Source organism: Bombus impatiens, unplaced genomic scaffold, assembly GCF_000188095.3.
Source record: "Bombus impatiens unplaced genomic scaffold, BIMP_2.2 scf_0058, whole genome shotgun sequence".
Lineage (NCBI taxonomy): Eukaryota > Metazoa > Arthropoda > Insecta > Hymenoptera > Apidae > Bombus > Bombus impatiens.
The window spans coordinates 314,585-329,337 of record NT_176477.1 but is presented as its reverse complement, the minus strand read 5'-3'; the positions used below and the strand labels follow the sequence as shown (position 1 = coordinate 329,337).

The 14,753-nt window shown below is 28.8% G+C and overlaps 5 protein-coding genes across 5 annotated transcripts; 1 reads left to right on the top strand and 4 right to left on the bottom strand.

Annotated features, from left to right (window-relative positions):
- Positions 1 to 302: 302 nt before the first annotated feature.
- LOC100740812 (ADP-ribose pyrophosphatase, mitochondrial) lies at positions 303 to 2,742 on the top strand. The gene is made up of 2 exons (XM_003485430.4): positions 303 to 1,441; positions 1,544 to 2,742. Exons 1-2 carry the CDS (start codon positions 1,183 to 1,185, stop codon positions 2,176 to 2,178), a joined length of 894 nt encoding a protein of 297 aa, XP_003485478.1. The 5' UTR covers positions 303 to 1,182; the 3' UTR covers positions 2,179 to 2,742.
- A 142-nt stretch (positions 2,743 to 2,884) lies between these two features.
- LOC100740083 lies at positions 2,885 to 6,093 on the bottom strand. The gene is made up of 4 exons (XM_012393576.3): positions 5,014 to 6,093; positions 4,376 to 4,648; positions 3,508 to 3,723; positions 2,885 to 3,402 (listed from the first exon to the last, which is right to left on the bottom strand). Exons 1-4 carry the CDS (start codon positions 5,275 to 5,277, stop codon positions 2,923 to 2,925), a joined length of 1,233 nt encoding a protein of 410 aa, XP_012248999.1. The 5' UTR covers positions 5,278 to 6,093; the 3' UTR covers positions 2,885 to 2,922.
- Positions 6,094 to 6,789: 696 nt separating this feature from the next.
- On the bottom strand, positions 6,790 to 8,997 carry LOC100740931 (peroxisomal biogenesis factor 3). Its single transcript, XM_003485431.4, has 2 exons — positions 8,647 to 8,997; positions 6,790 to 8,294 (listed from the first exon to the last, which is right to left on the bottom strand). Exon 2 carries the CDS (start codon positions 7,994 to 7,996, stop codon positions 6,878 to 6,880), a length of 1,119 nt encoding a protein of 372 aa, XP_003485479.1. The 5' UTR covers positions 7,997 to 8,294; positions 8,647 to 8,997; the 3' UTR covers positions 6,790 to 6,877.
- A 121-nt stretch (positions 8,998 to 9,118) lies between these two features.
- LOC100740450 (NADH dehydrogenase [ubiquinone] flavoprotein 2, mitochondrial) lies at positions 9,119 to 11,041 on the bottom strand. The gene is made up of 4 exons (XM_003485427.4): positions 10,859 to 11,041; positions 10,211 to 10,273; positions 9,680 to 10,138; positions 9,119 to 9,547 (listed from the first exon to the last, which is right to left on the bottom strand). Exons 1-4 carry the CDS (start codon positions 10,892 to 10,894, stop codon positions 9,374 to 9,376), a joined length of 732 nt encoding a protein of 243 aa, XP_003485475.1. The 5' UTR covers positions 10,895 to 11,041; the 3' UTR covers positions 9,119 to 9,373.
- Positions 11,042 to 12,190: 1,149 nt separating this feature from the next.
- Positions 12,191 to 13,061, bottom strand: LOC117152531. The gene is made up of 2 exons (XM_033324653.1): positions 12,690 to 13,061; positions 12,191 to 12,389 (listed from the first exon to the last, which is right to left on the bottom strand). Exons 1-2 carry the CDS (start codon positions 12,967 to 12,969, stop codon positions 12,331 to 12,333), a joined length of 339 nt encoding a protein of 112 aa, XP_033180544.1. The 5' UTR covers positions 12,970 to 13,061; the 3' UTR covers positions 12,191 to 12,330.
- Positions 13,062 to 14,753: the final 1,692 nt, after the last annotated feature.

Sequence of the window (14,753 nt, the reverse complement as noted above, 5' to 3'; positions counted from 1 at the left end):
TACACTAAATCTAATTATAAGAGCCCTGCTCTAACGTACATATCTATCTTATCTTCGGGCAATGAGTGATTATCTATCTATCTATGCTCATTAGTGCAATCTAAGTGTTGGAAATATATAATTTATAATTCTGTGAATCACAGTGTTATACAAACTCAATCACCCCTATTATCTCAACGGAAATCAGGGGATCGATCAATTCGTGGTGTCGATTGTTATAATCGTAACGGGGATTTACGACCCCCGTTGACGTCTCTCCTCGCGATTACGTCTCCCCGCGATTGGTCGAATAAACAGTATATTTATTTTAACGGAAAGCAACAATTGATATCTGACACTAGTGTATCAGAAACAAAGACTATATATTATGCCTGTATATCGTTACCACTGTTACAAAACGTTGCAAGGGTAAAAAAAGTGTAAATCAAGACAAATGAAATAAATCACCACGTTATGTATCTATCACTATCATTCATTACGAAACAATGAAAACTAATGATGTCTGTTGTATTATGGTTTGTTAAATCGCAATTGGAATACATGTATTTCTTATGATGTGTTTCATAATGTTACTTTAAACTAAACAAGCGAGCAAAATTATATAAAATTATGCACTATACGTTCTACATTACATATTATAACAAAATTGTAAGTGCACAATAAACATTTAATATATACACATAATGTATAAAAAGCAAGCGATAAATAGCAATTAATTTTAATCAATACCCGACTGTCTACAATGTCTCTCACGTGATGAAACGTCGTAGTCTCCGCGGAGACTAACAACCACTATTCTCATTAACTAAATGTAAATGATTGAGATCATTTTCGATTGTAATTATGTTGACCATTGATTTAATTATAATTCCTACCGCTCCAGTAGCGCTGGTATCTTATTTTATATTAAACCAATAACGTCGTATGTGACACGGAAATGATATGGGGGTTAGGTGATACCAAGACGTAGGATACGAAGAGTTATTAAATGTCACGTCTACTCCTTTAATACCTTGTCGGTGCTTGTATATAGCTACCTGTCTTGATAAAAGATTCGAAGAGTAAAAGAAAGAGAGAGAGAGAGAAAGAGATAACTGACGATGATTGACAACTGTTTTATTTTTAAATGTATAGCAAGCATAGTGATCAAGAGTATCACGATACTCAATAATATTTAACTTTATGATCGAACTTAAAAGTAGTTTGTTTTACTTTATGCGGATGATAATTATTAGAATGATTCATTATAAATGCAGGCAAGGTTTCTACCCATCTAGTAATGTAAAACGTTTCGAAGTACCTGAAAATAAAGTGGCATGGAACATTGAATATCCAGAATATAAGCCAATTGAATATACCGCTCCGAGTCTCAAGGGAAAACCATGGGCAGATTTGGAAATTGATGATATTTCATTTCAACCAAAATGGAATGCTGTTGATGGTAAACAATTCATAAAAGCTTTACATATTTGATCAATCACTATTAAAATTTTACTCTGCGCTTTATAATATTTTTAAATATGTATTAATTTATTGTCAACAGGAAATATTAATCGTAGGAGTTTTAAAAATGACTATGTTATAAACGAAGATGGTTATCCTTTAAATCCCATTGGTCGTACTGGTATCATAGGACGTGGTCTCTTAGGACGATGGGGGCCAAATCATGCAGCAGATCCAATTGTGACCCGTTGGAAACAGGATATTACAGGTATAACAGAAATAAACAAAGATACAAATAAACCAATTTTGGAATTCGTTGCTATACAAAGACAAGATTCTGGAGAATGGGCTATTCCTGGTGGAATGGTTGATCCAGGTGAAACAGTCTCAAGAACTTTAAAAAGAGAATTCATGGAAGAAGCCATGAATTCTTTAAAAAGGGATAGAGCAGAAAATGAAGAATTAGAAAAATCTATGAGAAAACTTTTTGAACAGGGAGAAGAAATTTATAAAGGATATGTAGATGATCCTAGAAATACTGATAATGCTTGGATGGAAACCGTAGCTTTAAATTTTCATGATCATGGTAATAATGTTCTTGGAAATATAAAGCTAGTGGCTGGTGATGATGCACTTAATGTACGTTGGATGGATATTGATAGAAATTTGAACTTATATGCTAATCATAGTGAGTTTATCAGAAAAACAGCAGAAAAACGTAATGCACATTGGTAAAGACATTAAAATTTTTAGTAAATAGAACAGGCTTAATTATTTTCATCTTTTATTATATTGAAGATTACAAAATTGATCGAGAACGTTTATATACATACAGGAAAATATGACAATTTGTATGTATCAGTTTGTAGAAAAAGAATAAAATCACATATTATAAAATGAAAACAGTTACTGATGATAATTATCATAATAAACTCTTCCACTGCACATGTGTTCCATAAAGCAGAATTAGTTGATAACATATTATATTCTAAATATACATGTACAATGTATATATTCATCATAGATAACAATATATTTTTTAAAAGTCTATAAATTGAAGTATCATTAAAAACTTCATAGCTCCTCATTAAACTAAGTATCTTACCAAAAATAAGTCATAAAAAGGAGATATTTGTTTATAAATATGTAATATAAATGGAAAAAAATATAAATATAATATAAATGGCATACATAAAAATACTTTTATATGTATTACGGTACCTCCAGATCACAAATTTTATTTCATGAATGTCTTAAAACAACTCTTGGCAGGATGTTCTACTAAATAAACATTTTTTTTAAAATACTGTATATCCTGAATAGATTTTGTTATACAATTAGTCAATTAATATTTTTATTTTTAATCTTGATAATTCATAATATAATTGACGTAAACGTTATAAAAAAAAATGTTTATAGCATATCTCAAGTACACGAAACATTACATTTCATTTTTACTTTTATTAATTTTGCTACATTCTAACATGTCACATTACAATTATTTGACTCCACAGAGACGGGTAATATATTTCGTTTACTTAACCCAAAAATATTGAAAACTAATTCTATAGAATTCGTACATTCTACCATGGTTTGCTTATGATCAGAATCTTCTAAAAATTCTGCTTCTGGTTGTGTATATAATACATTATTATAATTAATTAGCTTTCTAAGAATATGATTCATATCCTCATTATTTCGCATATGCTGTAAGATATCTGTACACTCATTCGGAAGAATTGTATCAACTTCTTTTCGTTTAACTTGGTAATAATGTTTCTCTAAATCTAGCGCATGTTGCGCTTGTCTTTGTCCTAACTTTGCTGCTTTAATAAAATAACTTCGAGCTCTATCAATATCTACTGTAAAACCACCTCTGCCTTGAGCATGAAAAACTCCTAAATTATATATAGCATCTGCATGACCTCGTTCTGCTGCATCATTATAATGTTTGGCAGCCTAAAAAAAAAAATATAAAATTTAATAAGATGTAGAATTTTGTATTCTTTACGTAACAACTTGTAATTTCCATACTAAAATATGTATACTTTTAACATATTATACCTGTGTGTGATCAACCAATGTTCCAAGTCCTAATTCGTGACACAGTCCTAAATTGAACATACTAGCAGCAGATGATAAACTTGCACCAGCAGTAAAATGTTTTATAGCATCTTTATAACGTCTCTCTTCTAAAGCTTTCAAGCCATATTGAAGTTCAAATTCAGCCACAGTTAATTTATGAGTATTGGCAAATTCTTTGGTAGCTTCTTTTAAAGCCTGAGAATGTATAAAGAATAAAAAACTTTTTTAAAAAGATTTTTTTTAATTTTAGATAGGTTTATAATCAAGATAGAAAAAGCTGAAAACAGCTAATTCTGAAATAACCAAAATTATATTCTGCTTTTGTATAGTCTTGTAATATATATGAAATAAAATTATAGTCGTGGCAAATAAAATTTGACAGTTTGTTACTTTTAGAATAAAATTTCAATATTAAGTGAATAAGAATATGTTTCGGAAAGGAGATGCAACAAAAAATTTGTCAGTCTTATATCCATTATGTTTTGCTTTTTTATAATTTTACATATTATATCATTAAACGATAATTTACAATTAAATATTTAAAATTAAAATTATTTATTAAACCACTGATTATAAAGTGAAGTACTGAAACCATAATGAAATCTCATTAGATATATAAATATATATATATAAATATATCTATATAGATATATAGATATGTAACATTAAGCAAATTAAAGTTTTATTATAAATTTGTATGAAATAAATATATAGACCATTAAGAATTACAATATATGATATAATGTCTAAATGTAAATATTACTTTAATTGAAGAATGTTATCTGCTCTCTATTACAAATTGTTTTGTCAGTTGTTAATTATAATGCCTGCAGAATAACATTGTCACCTCTTCAATGGTGATAGGCCCAAGTGGCTTTTCTGGTTTCCATTCTGCTTCATTGTTTTCTTGAGCATGTATTTTATTATTGGCGATACAATTAATAATAGGTAAAATGTGTTTTGGTTTTAAATTTAATACTTGATCAAATAAATAAGAAGTATGTACTTCTGGAACTTGTAATAGTTTGTTTTTTAAGGAATCAACTTTTTCTTTTTCAAAGAGCCTTCTGCGAAGACATAATGTTTGGCATACCACCCATCCAACAGCTAATACACTTGTCTATTAAAAAAATTATCATATTATTTATTTAGAAAATAAAAGTAATTTAATTATTGCTATTAACATAATAAATTAAATTTTATAAGAAAAGCACATTTACTAAAATATAATCTAATTTGAAATTTTGAATGCGATTTCTATGAAAGTTTAGACTTTATTGTAATTTAATATAAAGAATATCAAGAAAGAAAGAGAGAAATGAAAACAAAGCTAAATATATATATTCAGCAAAAATCTAAATATAAAATATATCACAAAGTGGAATTTTACATATATAATTTTAAAAAGAGTTTTAAGTTTTTCTAAAAGAATATATTAGATGAAAGGATTATAGATAAGAAAAACAAACAGAAGGCGCAATTTACCCATCCTATAGCTTCTGACCAAGTGTATTTTGTATTCCATTTGGAATCACGATCTTTGTCTTTTGTACCACTAGCTTTTGTTGATCCACAAAATTTTTTATTAAAAACAGGAAAAGATGGTAATAACAATTTATGATTACACGTCAAATTGACTTTAGTCTCATTTTTTATATTCGATTCTTGAGGCGTTTGACAATAAACGTTTGTACGACATGCACGTCGTTCCAAAGTTTCACGAATACCACGAGCTACTAATTTCCACATCGTGCCAGTTGATGATGATACAGAAAGTATTAAAATTTTTAAAAGTTATAATGTCAAAAGCTTCTAACTACGTACATTCACATAGCATGAAAAAAAGTGGTACACAAATGTAAAAGTGATTAGTAAAACTGACAGTCGAATCACTGACACTATACTATGGATATGATCGCGACCTTATTGTGTCTTCAATATGTAGCGCCACTATCGTTCGACTGGTCTACTTCACCCTCCTGTACTCCCTTTTACTCTCGCACGTTTTGTCATTGTGTCCACTAGTGCAAAGTGTTGAGTGTTGCGAGTGCTAAAACTAATATGGTCGCAATGAAGTCGTTTCATGTAGTATCGCAGGATCTCGTGTCCTTAGTATCCTTAGTATGTACGTGGTTATTCACTTATCTAGAAACCGGCATTCGAGACATATGAGAGTAGCAATAGCGTAACATGTATGCGTACTACTATAATCAAATGTCGCTCGCCATCTATGAGCTGTTACTAGAAACATCATTAGGCTAGAACACATAGCGGTTTGGTCGCCGACGAAGGACTTTAAATTTGACATCACAATAGGAGGAAGACAATCGCTGAAAAAGCGACGATTTTATGTCTCTGCGCGCTCCCGGAGCTTCCAAGCAAGCAAGCGCACCCAGTTCTTTTCCCACACGTAATTCAATTATTTTCTTTTAATAACTAATACCTTAAATTATGCTTACCTGAAATGTAATTAGAACGCAATTTTTTTTATTTAAAATTGCGTTCAAGTATCAAAATTAGTAGTGAATTACAATGAAAATTTTCACATTCTTATAAACATCGAGGTCTTCTTTGTATCATTAGGTAATTTTCATTTTTAACGTATTAAACATTCTTCTATGTCATATTTCAAAATTTGCTAACGATCATTTTCTACAAATTGGCCACTATCATATGTTCTTACGAGCGCTGGTTCCGAGTTAAACGAGTAACCCTGTACTATATATCAAAAAGTAGAATTCTTGAATCTTTTCTATAAATTGCGCGCGCAATCGCTCTAAGTTCATTTTAAAAGTAATATGCTTGCGAATATTATACGCCATGCATTATATTCTTAAATATAAATTTTTAAATGAACAACTGCCTTCTTCCACCTTTGTTGAAATTAAATATTGATAAATTATTAGTCTAAAAATGTCAAGTTACATTTATTGCAATATTAAATCATTTACATGGAAGTGTCCATTTTTGCTGTGTTTAAAAAGATAGTATAAAAAGAAAATGATATAAAAAAAGTATCTGTGAAAAAGTAAAACATATTTCTTAAGAACATTATATATTGTAATGAAATAGTTTAGAATATCTTTACAATTCTATTTTTATAGTGTATATGTGTAATAATAAGAATCTCATGATACATTTTAAATATATAGTTGAACATTAAAGTGCTAAGATCCTTTTACAACCTTTTACTATGTTATTCATTCCACAATTTTGTTTGAAATAAAAATTATTTGTGTTTAAAGAAGTATTTATAGCTACTTTTATCAAATGCAATTCATCATACTATATTTTCGTATATCATACATATAGTGCTCTGTGTACAATATGAATATCTTAGTGGTTAATTTTAAAAACTAAATGCCTCATAAATATTTGCTCCAAGTGTCTTAAGTTCGTTATTTGTTATAAGACGTTGTAACAAATCGCTTTGAAAATCTTTTAATGTTGGTTTATCTGGTACTTGTCCATTTATAATTGGTATTATTTTAGCCATTGGCATGGATACCTTATTAATATTTATAAACGCATTTGAATCATACTTTGTGTTTATGCTAGTTTGACTCGATGTTCCTGGTACTGAAACACCATTCTGAATAGTTTTACCATTTTCTACTATAGGAGAAGCAATAAAGAATGCAGAAATGTGGTCCACTAGTAAACTAAATCCGCTTCTAATACTACTTTGTGTTAAATTTTGTACTTCTTCACTTTCTAGAAGATCCAATGTTTCATTAAATAATTTTAATAATATAGGTGTTTGTTCTTCCTCGCAATTTGATAATAACATATATTCAGCAAGATTTTTTACAGGGTCTTTTGAACTGTCTGCAGAAAGAGAAGATGTTAAAGCCCAATATATTTCTTCTATGTCTCTTAAATTCAATTCTTCTTTCAAACAAATTGATGCTGTTATTTCTGCCACCTTGTCTTTTATGAGTAAACCCAATTTTTTAATTCCTTTGTATATAAAGTGACTTGAAAGTGACATATATTTTGTTTGTACAACATTTTCTGTTGTTGTACCATTAGAATTCTGAATATCCTTGTATACATGACCACCCATTACGTTAAATTGAATTCTTATTAAAGTTGCTAACATGGCATACGAATAAACTACTAAGGCAGATCTAGCAATTGCTAAAACTTTTAATTCATTCCAACATGTTACTTTATCAGGACAACCATTTCGAAGCTTATCTACAACAGCATTAGTATCCAAAACTTTTATTATAGAATCTTTTAAAGTTAATGTAAGAGACATTATCATCTGACTGCATGTTCTTTCATTACATTCAAAATATTGACGTCGCTTTGATCTGTCCAGCATATCTTTTATTTCTTTCTCTTGCCATTCTCGAAGTCTACGTGCTGTATATCTGACAAAAATAACACCACCAACTACAATACCTCCCAATATAAACTTTCGTCTATGCCGGTTCACAAATCCACGAAGACTTGAAAACATTTTTTTTACATAAATTGTATAAAATGTTGTTTACAAAATGTTATGTATCATAAATAGTAACAATATTTTTGCTCAATTAACTATGAAAATGTCTTAATCATGAAATAATTTATTGCACGTCTACTTTTGCAGCATTAGTTAAAACTGTATTTCTCAATCTATATGCAATAAAGTTACTTGTATCAATAAACCTCTCTACACAATTTACAATACAACTTCGATTAGTTGAACTCAAGGAACTACCAGGTGTTCCAATACAGAGTTGCCAGCAAATATCAGTTATGTTAAGTGTCAGTCTCTGAAAATAAAAAGATTACCTTTACATATATTTGCAATAATATATTGCAATTTCTTTTTCAAAATATTTTTGTATTTATAAATCAACTAACTAATCTCAATACTTAACATATAAAATTAACATACTGTTAAAAGACATTATTTTGGATATAATTTTATATTCAGTGCAAAAGAAAACAACTGTTGTTACATACAATATAAAAGTCAATAAGTATTCTGCATATTCTTTACTTTCTAATGTTTGATGATAGATATTACTTTCAATATTCCTAATTTCGGAATTATATTAATTAAAAATTATTGTACGAAACATTAAAATGACTTAAAAGAGAAATATTTATTTATAAACTAACCTGAAATTGTTGATTTTTGCTTTCTCGCTCAATGAAGGTTTGTAGTTGCTCGTCGACCGTACCTTTCGATCTTTGATCCTTCATAAACGTCATTCTTTAATTCTCACCGTACTTTTTTTTAAAGCTGAAATGATCGTACATGACCATTATACTATTATTATAATACCAAAACTTATTTTAATTTTCACTTACTAAGAAAATGAACTTAGTCAGGACAAATTAATAATAATAAATTAACAATAATGATAAAATTCAATAGTATTAAGTTTTGTATTTATGAATTTAAATTATTTGATAGAATCAGATAGAATCAAGAAAATGCAATTTATAATGTGACGGACTTCAGATGTGTGCCGTGCCAACTTCAGTCAGTTACCTCTAAAATTCGCTCATAGTCCACCGACTGAACGATTTTTAAAACTTACTTATAATTTAGAAGCCAGGAAGAATATTTAAATGAAACTAGTCTCAATTAATTTTTTAGGTTCCACATTTTTATTTGAACCTTCAAAAGTTCAAGAATTCTGCCTAGAAGTCAACAAATTTATTTTTTTTAATTGCCACATATCAATTAGTTCTATCTTTTCACCGCTAGATGATGATAAGATACAATTGATTAAATCTTATACATATTTTTTAAATAGTATATTAGGTAATCTATTTATACATCCAATCTGTACTAAATCCGTTACAGACTATACAATGTTTTATTTATATATACGGTAAATTATAAATCTGATCTAACACCAAATCCAGGTCCTGGTGGTGGTGATGTCAATGATGTTAAACCAGATGCCGGATCTGCTGCAAATCTAGGAGAATTTTGTGGTCCTGGTGGTGGTCTTTCACCTTTTTTAAATGCATTTATTATAGCTGTAGCACTTTCAGGTGTTAAATCTTCCTGTAAGAGATACTGATATTACTTATATTTATTTTATGAACGTTTAATTTATTTTAAGACTTATCCTGGATTTAAAATCAAATTAGGATTATCTAGTTGGGGCTATGAAATATTTTTTAAAATTATACTTACATAGTAATCATCATTAACTTGAAACATTGGCGCATTAGCACAAGCACCAAGACATTCTACTTCAGAAACAGTAAATAGTTTATCTGCAGACATTTCTCCAACTTTACAATTTGTAGCTTTAGTTACAGCTTCTACAATGGAATCAGAATCTCGTAACCAACATGGAGTACAGGTACAAATTTGTACATGATATTTTCCCATTGGTCTTCTATTGAACATTGTATAAAATGTTGCAACTTCATAGACTCGCATGCGTGGGACATCTAATATTTCCGCTACTTTGTGCATAGCAGAAATAGGTAACCATCCATGTTGACGTTGAGCCAGATCTAACAAAGGTATCATCGCACCACGTTTATGACCTTCAGGATAAATTTTTAAAAGAGCTGCGATGCGTTTCTTGTTTGCTTCATTGAATTCAAATGGTATACTTGGATTATCAACTTCACTATCTCTATGCTATTCAATATAAAATGAATTAGCATCGGTGTAAAACATTCATTAATTTCATATTTATATAATAATACATACAATAAATAACTGATCTGAGATGCGAATGGTTGAAGTATGTAATCCTCTAGCGTTCTTGCAATTCTGTTTAGTCAAAAAAAGTAAATAAATAATACAAATTATTCAAAAGAATTTATTAGATGTCAGATAACTATACTTTGTGATCTGTGAAGTATTTAAAATACAATATGTTTAAAACAATGAAAAAAAATTACATTACCTACTTGTTTCACAGAATGTTTTTATTTTTAGAAGAAACAGGAAGACATTTTATCAATGTTAATTTTAATTTGATCATAAATTAGGATTCCGAAATATAATGTAAAATATTTATTAAATGATAATGAAGTATGTGAAAAAATTTGGACCATATAAATTGATATGTGCATATGGATAATAATATATTTTTCATAATAAGAATAATATCAATAGCATAAATAAAACTTAAAATTATTTGACATTGGTTATTAAAATCCTTTTATATTTTTAAGTAGTTACTTTAAGCAAGTGAAGATAAGGAAAACTAATTTCATGATATCATTTTAAATGTATTTTATTACTGTAAAATATGCGGTAAATTTATATAAATAAACAAAATTATATAAGATTATGAAAGAGGTTATGATACTAGGAATTAGGCTATACAGTATTAGGCTATATAAAACTTACGGCAAGAGTATGAATTATACGCAAAGGTAAAAACATGGTTTTAAGATTATTGTATATTTATTGTTAACAGTTGTTCGCTTCACTTTTTTGTTTCTGCGAAATAAATATTTAAATCGCAATTTGAGATAAATCACATTTCTTCGTTTAGAGCGTCACCTGTTGGGTCGATTCAAAATTAAAAATTGCCATTTTCAAATTGGCGCTAATTTTAAATCATCACATGTGCATATACGTATATAATAAGTGAGAATAACAATTGTATTGTAGTTTATATTAGAGTTAATATAAAACGTAAGAGAAACTGAGAATAATATCTGAACATGACAAAAACTAAAAAATACATATAAAATAATTCAAATGAAATTATGAGAATTACTTATTGCAATATTATGCAATTACTAATTAAGTTGTATTTGTTTCTAAATTAGACCAAAGGCTGACTTATAATTCGAATCAGAAGTATAAATTACTAAATAAAAATTACCACCTAATGACAAAATCCGCTATCACTTAGTCACTCATCAACCCAATAGAAATATTTATCTTTCTACGATTTCACTTTTCTCCTAAGTACAAACGCAACTTTCTTTGTGACGTTAGATACATGTTATTTATCATTCCGCTTAGCAATTGCAAAGGTGCTTGTAACAAATTTAAACGAATAGCTCCATACTGTTCTTTCATCAATATTTTATTATGTATTTTTATTTAAAATTTTTGATAAATCCTATGTTTTGTTGATGTACAAATACATTCCTCGTCAAAGAGGTGTGCTATCTTTAATTTCTCAATGACGCGTGCAAAGTTTTTCGTCTGTAACGTATAATATCAAAACATTATGAGCTCGGAATATGCGGTTTGTTAAAAATAATTAAAAATATTATGAGGTTTAGTGTGTAACAAAAAAAATTGTTTTATTTTAAGAACGAAATGATAGCACATGTACAAGAAGAAAATAATAATCAACATAAATTGTAACTAACAATAATTACTTATCAAACATATATACTTATTTAATAATAGGTACATCCCCCTTTATTTTCTATTACTTTCTATTGTACGGTTTGCTATCGATTTATATAGTTTCTGGATATAATTTTGACTTAACGTATCCCATTCGCGTACAATTGCATTTTTTAATTCTTGTACGTGTTGATACTGCTTTTCATTCGCGTACACGCCGTGAAGCGTGCAGGCTACGGCAAAATAGATATATTATTTTCATTAAAATAAGATTGGACCAATCTTGATATGTGTACAGATGCATTATCTTGTTGAAAGATATAATTAGGTCCAGAAATGCGTTCTGCATGATTATTTATTTGTTCTTTGATTAAATTTATATATCGGACACTATTCATTCTCCCATCGATAAACTTGATACTTGTTTTGCCGAAATAACCGATGGCCGGCTCAAACCATCATGCTGCCTCCTCCCATTTGTCGTCGAATTGCTGACATTGCCTCTTTTCTTATGTTATGAAAATAATATTGGAAACCATCAGGACCATCCAAGTTGAATCTTTTTCGTCTGAAAATAGTATTGTTGAAAATGACAACGTGAGTTCGTGCTCGCCATCCGTATGCAGCTGCGTTAGTTACAAGAAATAGTAACTAGAAGGTAGTTCTAGATACAATCGATAGATTTAATCGATAGGTTTAAGATGTTCTTTTGTTTTTATCCCTAGTCCATGTAAGAAAGTGTAATAAAGATTTTTTTGGCTCAGAACGGTGTGATAGATTTACCCAAAGAACAAAATAATAGCTATTGTGATCCTACATCTGAATAAATAAATAACAACAAGTACCCTTCTCCATTTCTTTTTCCAACGCATTCTTTCTTTTGCAAAGCGTAAACGTTCTACTTTGTGTTTCGTTGTTAACGAAGGTTTCTTTTTCAATTTTAGCCTCTTAATATCTTCGCAGGCTAGTGGAACTTGACGAACACGTGAAACACTGGCACTAACACTAGATTTTTCCAGTATTCGCTTTGTTGTTAACTGCGAGTTGGAAGCTACACCCAAAATTGCTCGCTTATCACAATCGGATAACGATGACGGCCGACCAGTACTCTTCTCTTTGCCATAACGAACCGCATATTCCGAGCTCATAATGTTTTGATATTATACGTTACAGACGAAAAACTTTGCACGCTCATTGAGAAATTAAAGACAGCACACCTAGGCTATCTCTTTGACGAGGAGTTTATATGTACAAGCGATGTTACACAGCCTCCTTTGCACTGGGCAAGTTACAGCCCTGATACGGTAGAAGATGCTATAGAATTTCAATAGGTAAAATTAAACGATTTCGGATGATGTACGATCTTAGATTTAGTGTAGCTGTCCTCTCCGAAAGTGGATAGCATTTTGAATATTTAAAAATTATTTCCATTCTTGCAAATGGAACTATAAATTTTTTTTATACATACATTATATCAATTAATATATCGTTGCATTCACCATAAAAAAGTATTAACGTATTTAGATTGAATATTGATTAGTTTAGAGGATATTGTAACATTAATTGATTGATTTATTCTATCTAAATGATACATAAAAAATAACTTGAAAAATTATTTTGTTATATTAATTATATTATTATATTAAACCATTAATTAAATTAAATTAAATTACGATGCTTAATTTATTATACATATATAATGATAACATACTATAACATAATATAAATTATATGTGTATACGTATATAAATACTATAAATATATAAATCATTATTAAATTATTATCCTCAGATAGGTTATCGTTAGCTATTTTATTTATTTTTTCTTTATTTTTTCTGAAGTTTTTAAGGTCACTCTTAGTTGTTTTAATTTGATGGAATCTTACAATCTTTTTTCTTAACTTCTTTGCCGATTTTTCAGTAGAATGGAAAGACAAATCTAATAAGATTTATCGAGAAGGTCTTATTATTATTAAAACAGAATAAATGGTGAAAAAATATATTTTAAAGAAAAATTTGTAGAAGCTTATCTAAAGTGTGTTCAATTATTATACTTCCGTAATCTTAGTGAATATTTGTTGCTTCAAATCGATTTTCATCGTCATTCATAGATAAGTATACATATGTATGTATATATATTGAACAATAATCAGTTCTCTAGTGTCGTTAATAGATTTTCACAAATTTTGTCAACATGTTTCATAAGATCTAGCCAATTTAATCTGTGATTAATCCAAATATGCATTCGAATTCTTAACAGTATTTCTTTTCCAATGCTGTAGAAATTTAGTTTACTTTGCTTAGATTAGGATTTTTCAATAAAGTAAGGATCAATAATTTTATTCTCGATTCATAAGCGATTAAATTGCACGTTGATGCTTCGCAAATACTGATAGAAATAATAATAGTATACCATCAGAGTATTATGTTTGTTCTCTATGATTCATGATTATAAATTATGACTACTTTTTCGAAAGATCCCAAACGTACTGATTCACATCTTCTTGATTCGAGAACTATTATAATGTATAATATATAGGAATAGTAGTTCAATATATACAAACGTTATGTGAGCGGTCAAGCCAATTTGTTTTTAATATTATATTTAATATTATATTTTTTTTATTCATAGGGGAAACGAAATCTATGTATGGAGTTTATAGATTTATTTTGGGAAATTTGTGGGCATTATTACATAAATATATGTATGAATAAGAAAGGTAGAAATAAATCAATACAATAGGTCTATATGTTCCTTATGCATTGTATTTATTATTCATACAACTAATCACATTTATTACACCACAATACACAACGATACACTTAATAATTTAATCGAATCTAAATCGTAATCGTGGTACAACAGTAATCGATTAATAATGTAGAGGTATAAATAGCACACTTACTGTGATATCGTGTATATTCTACGATAT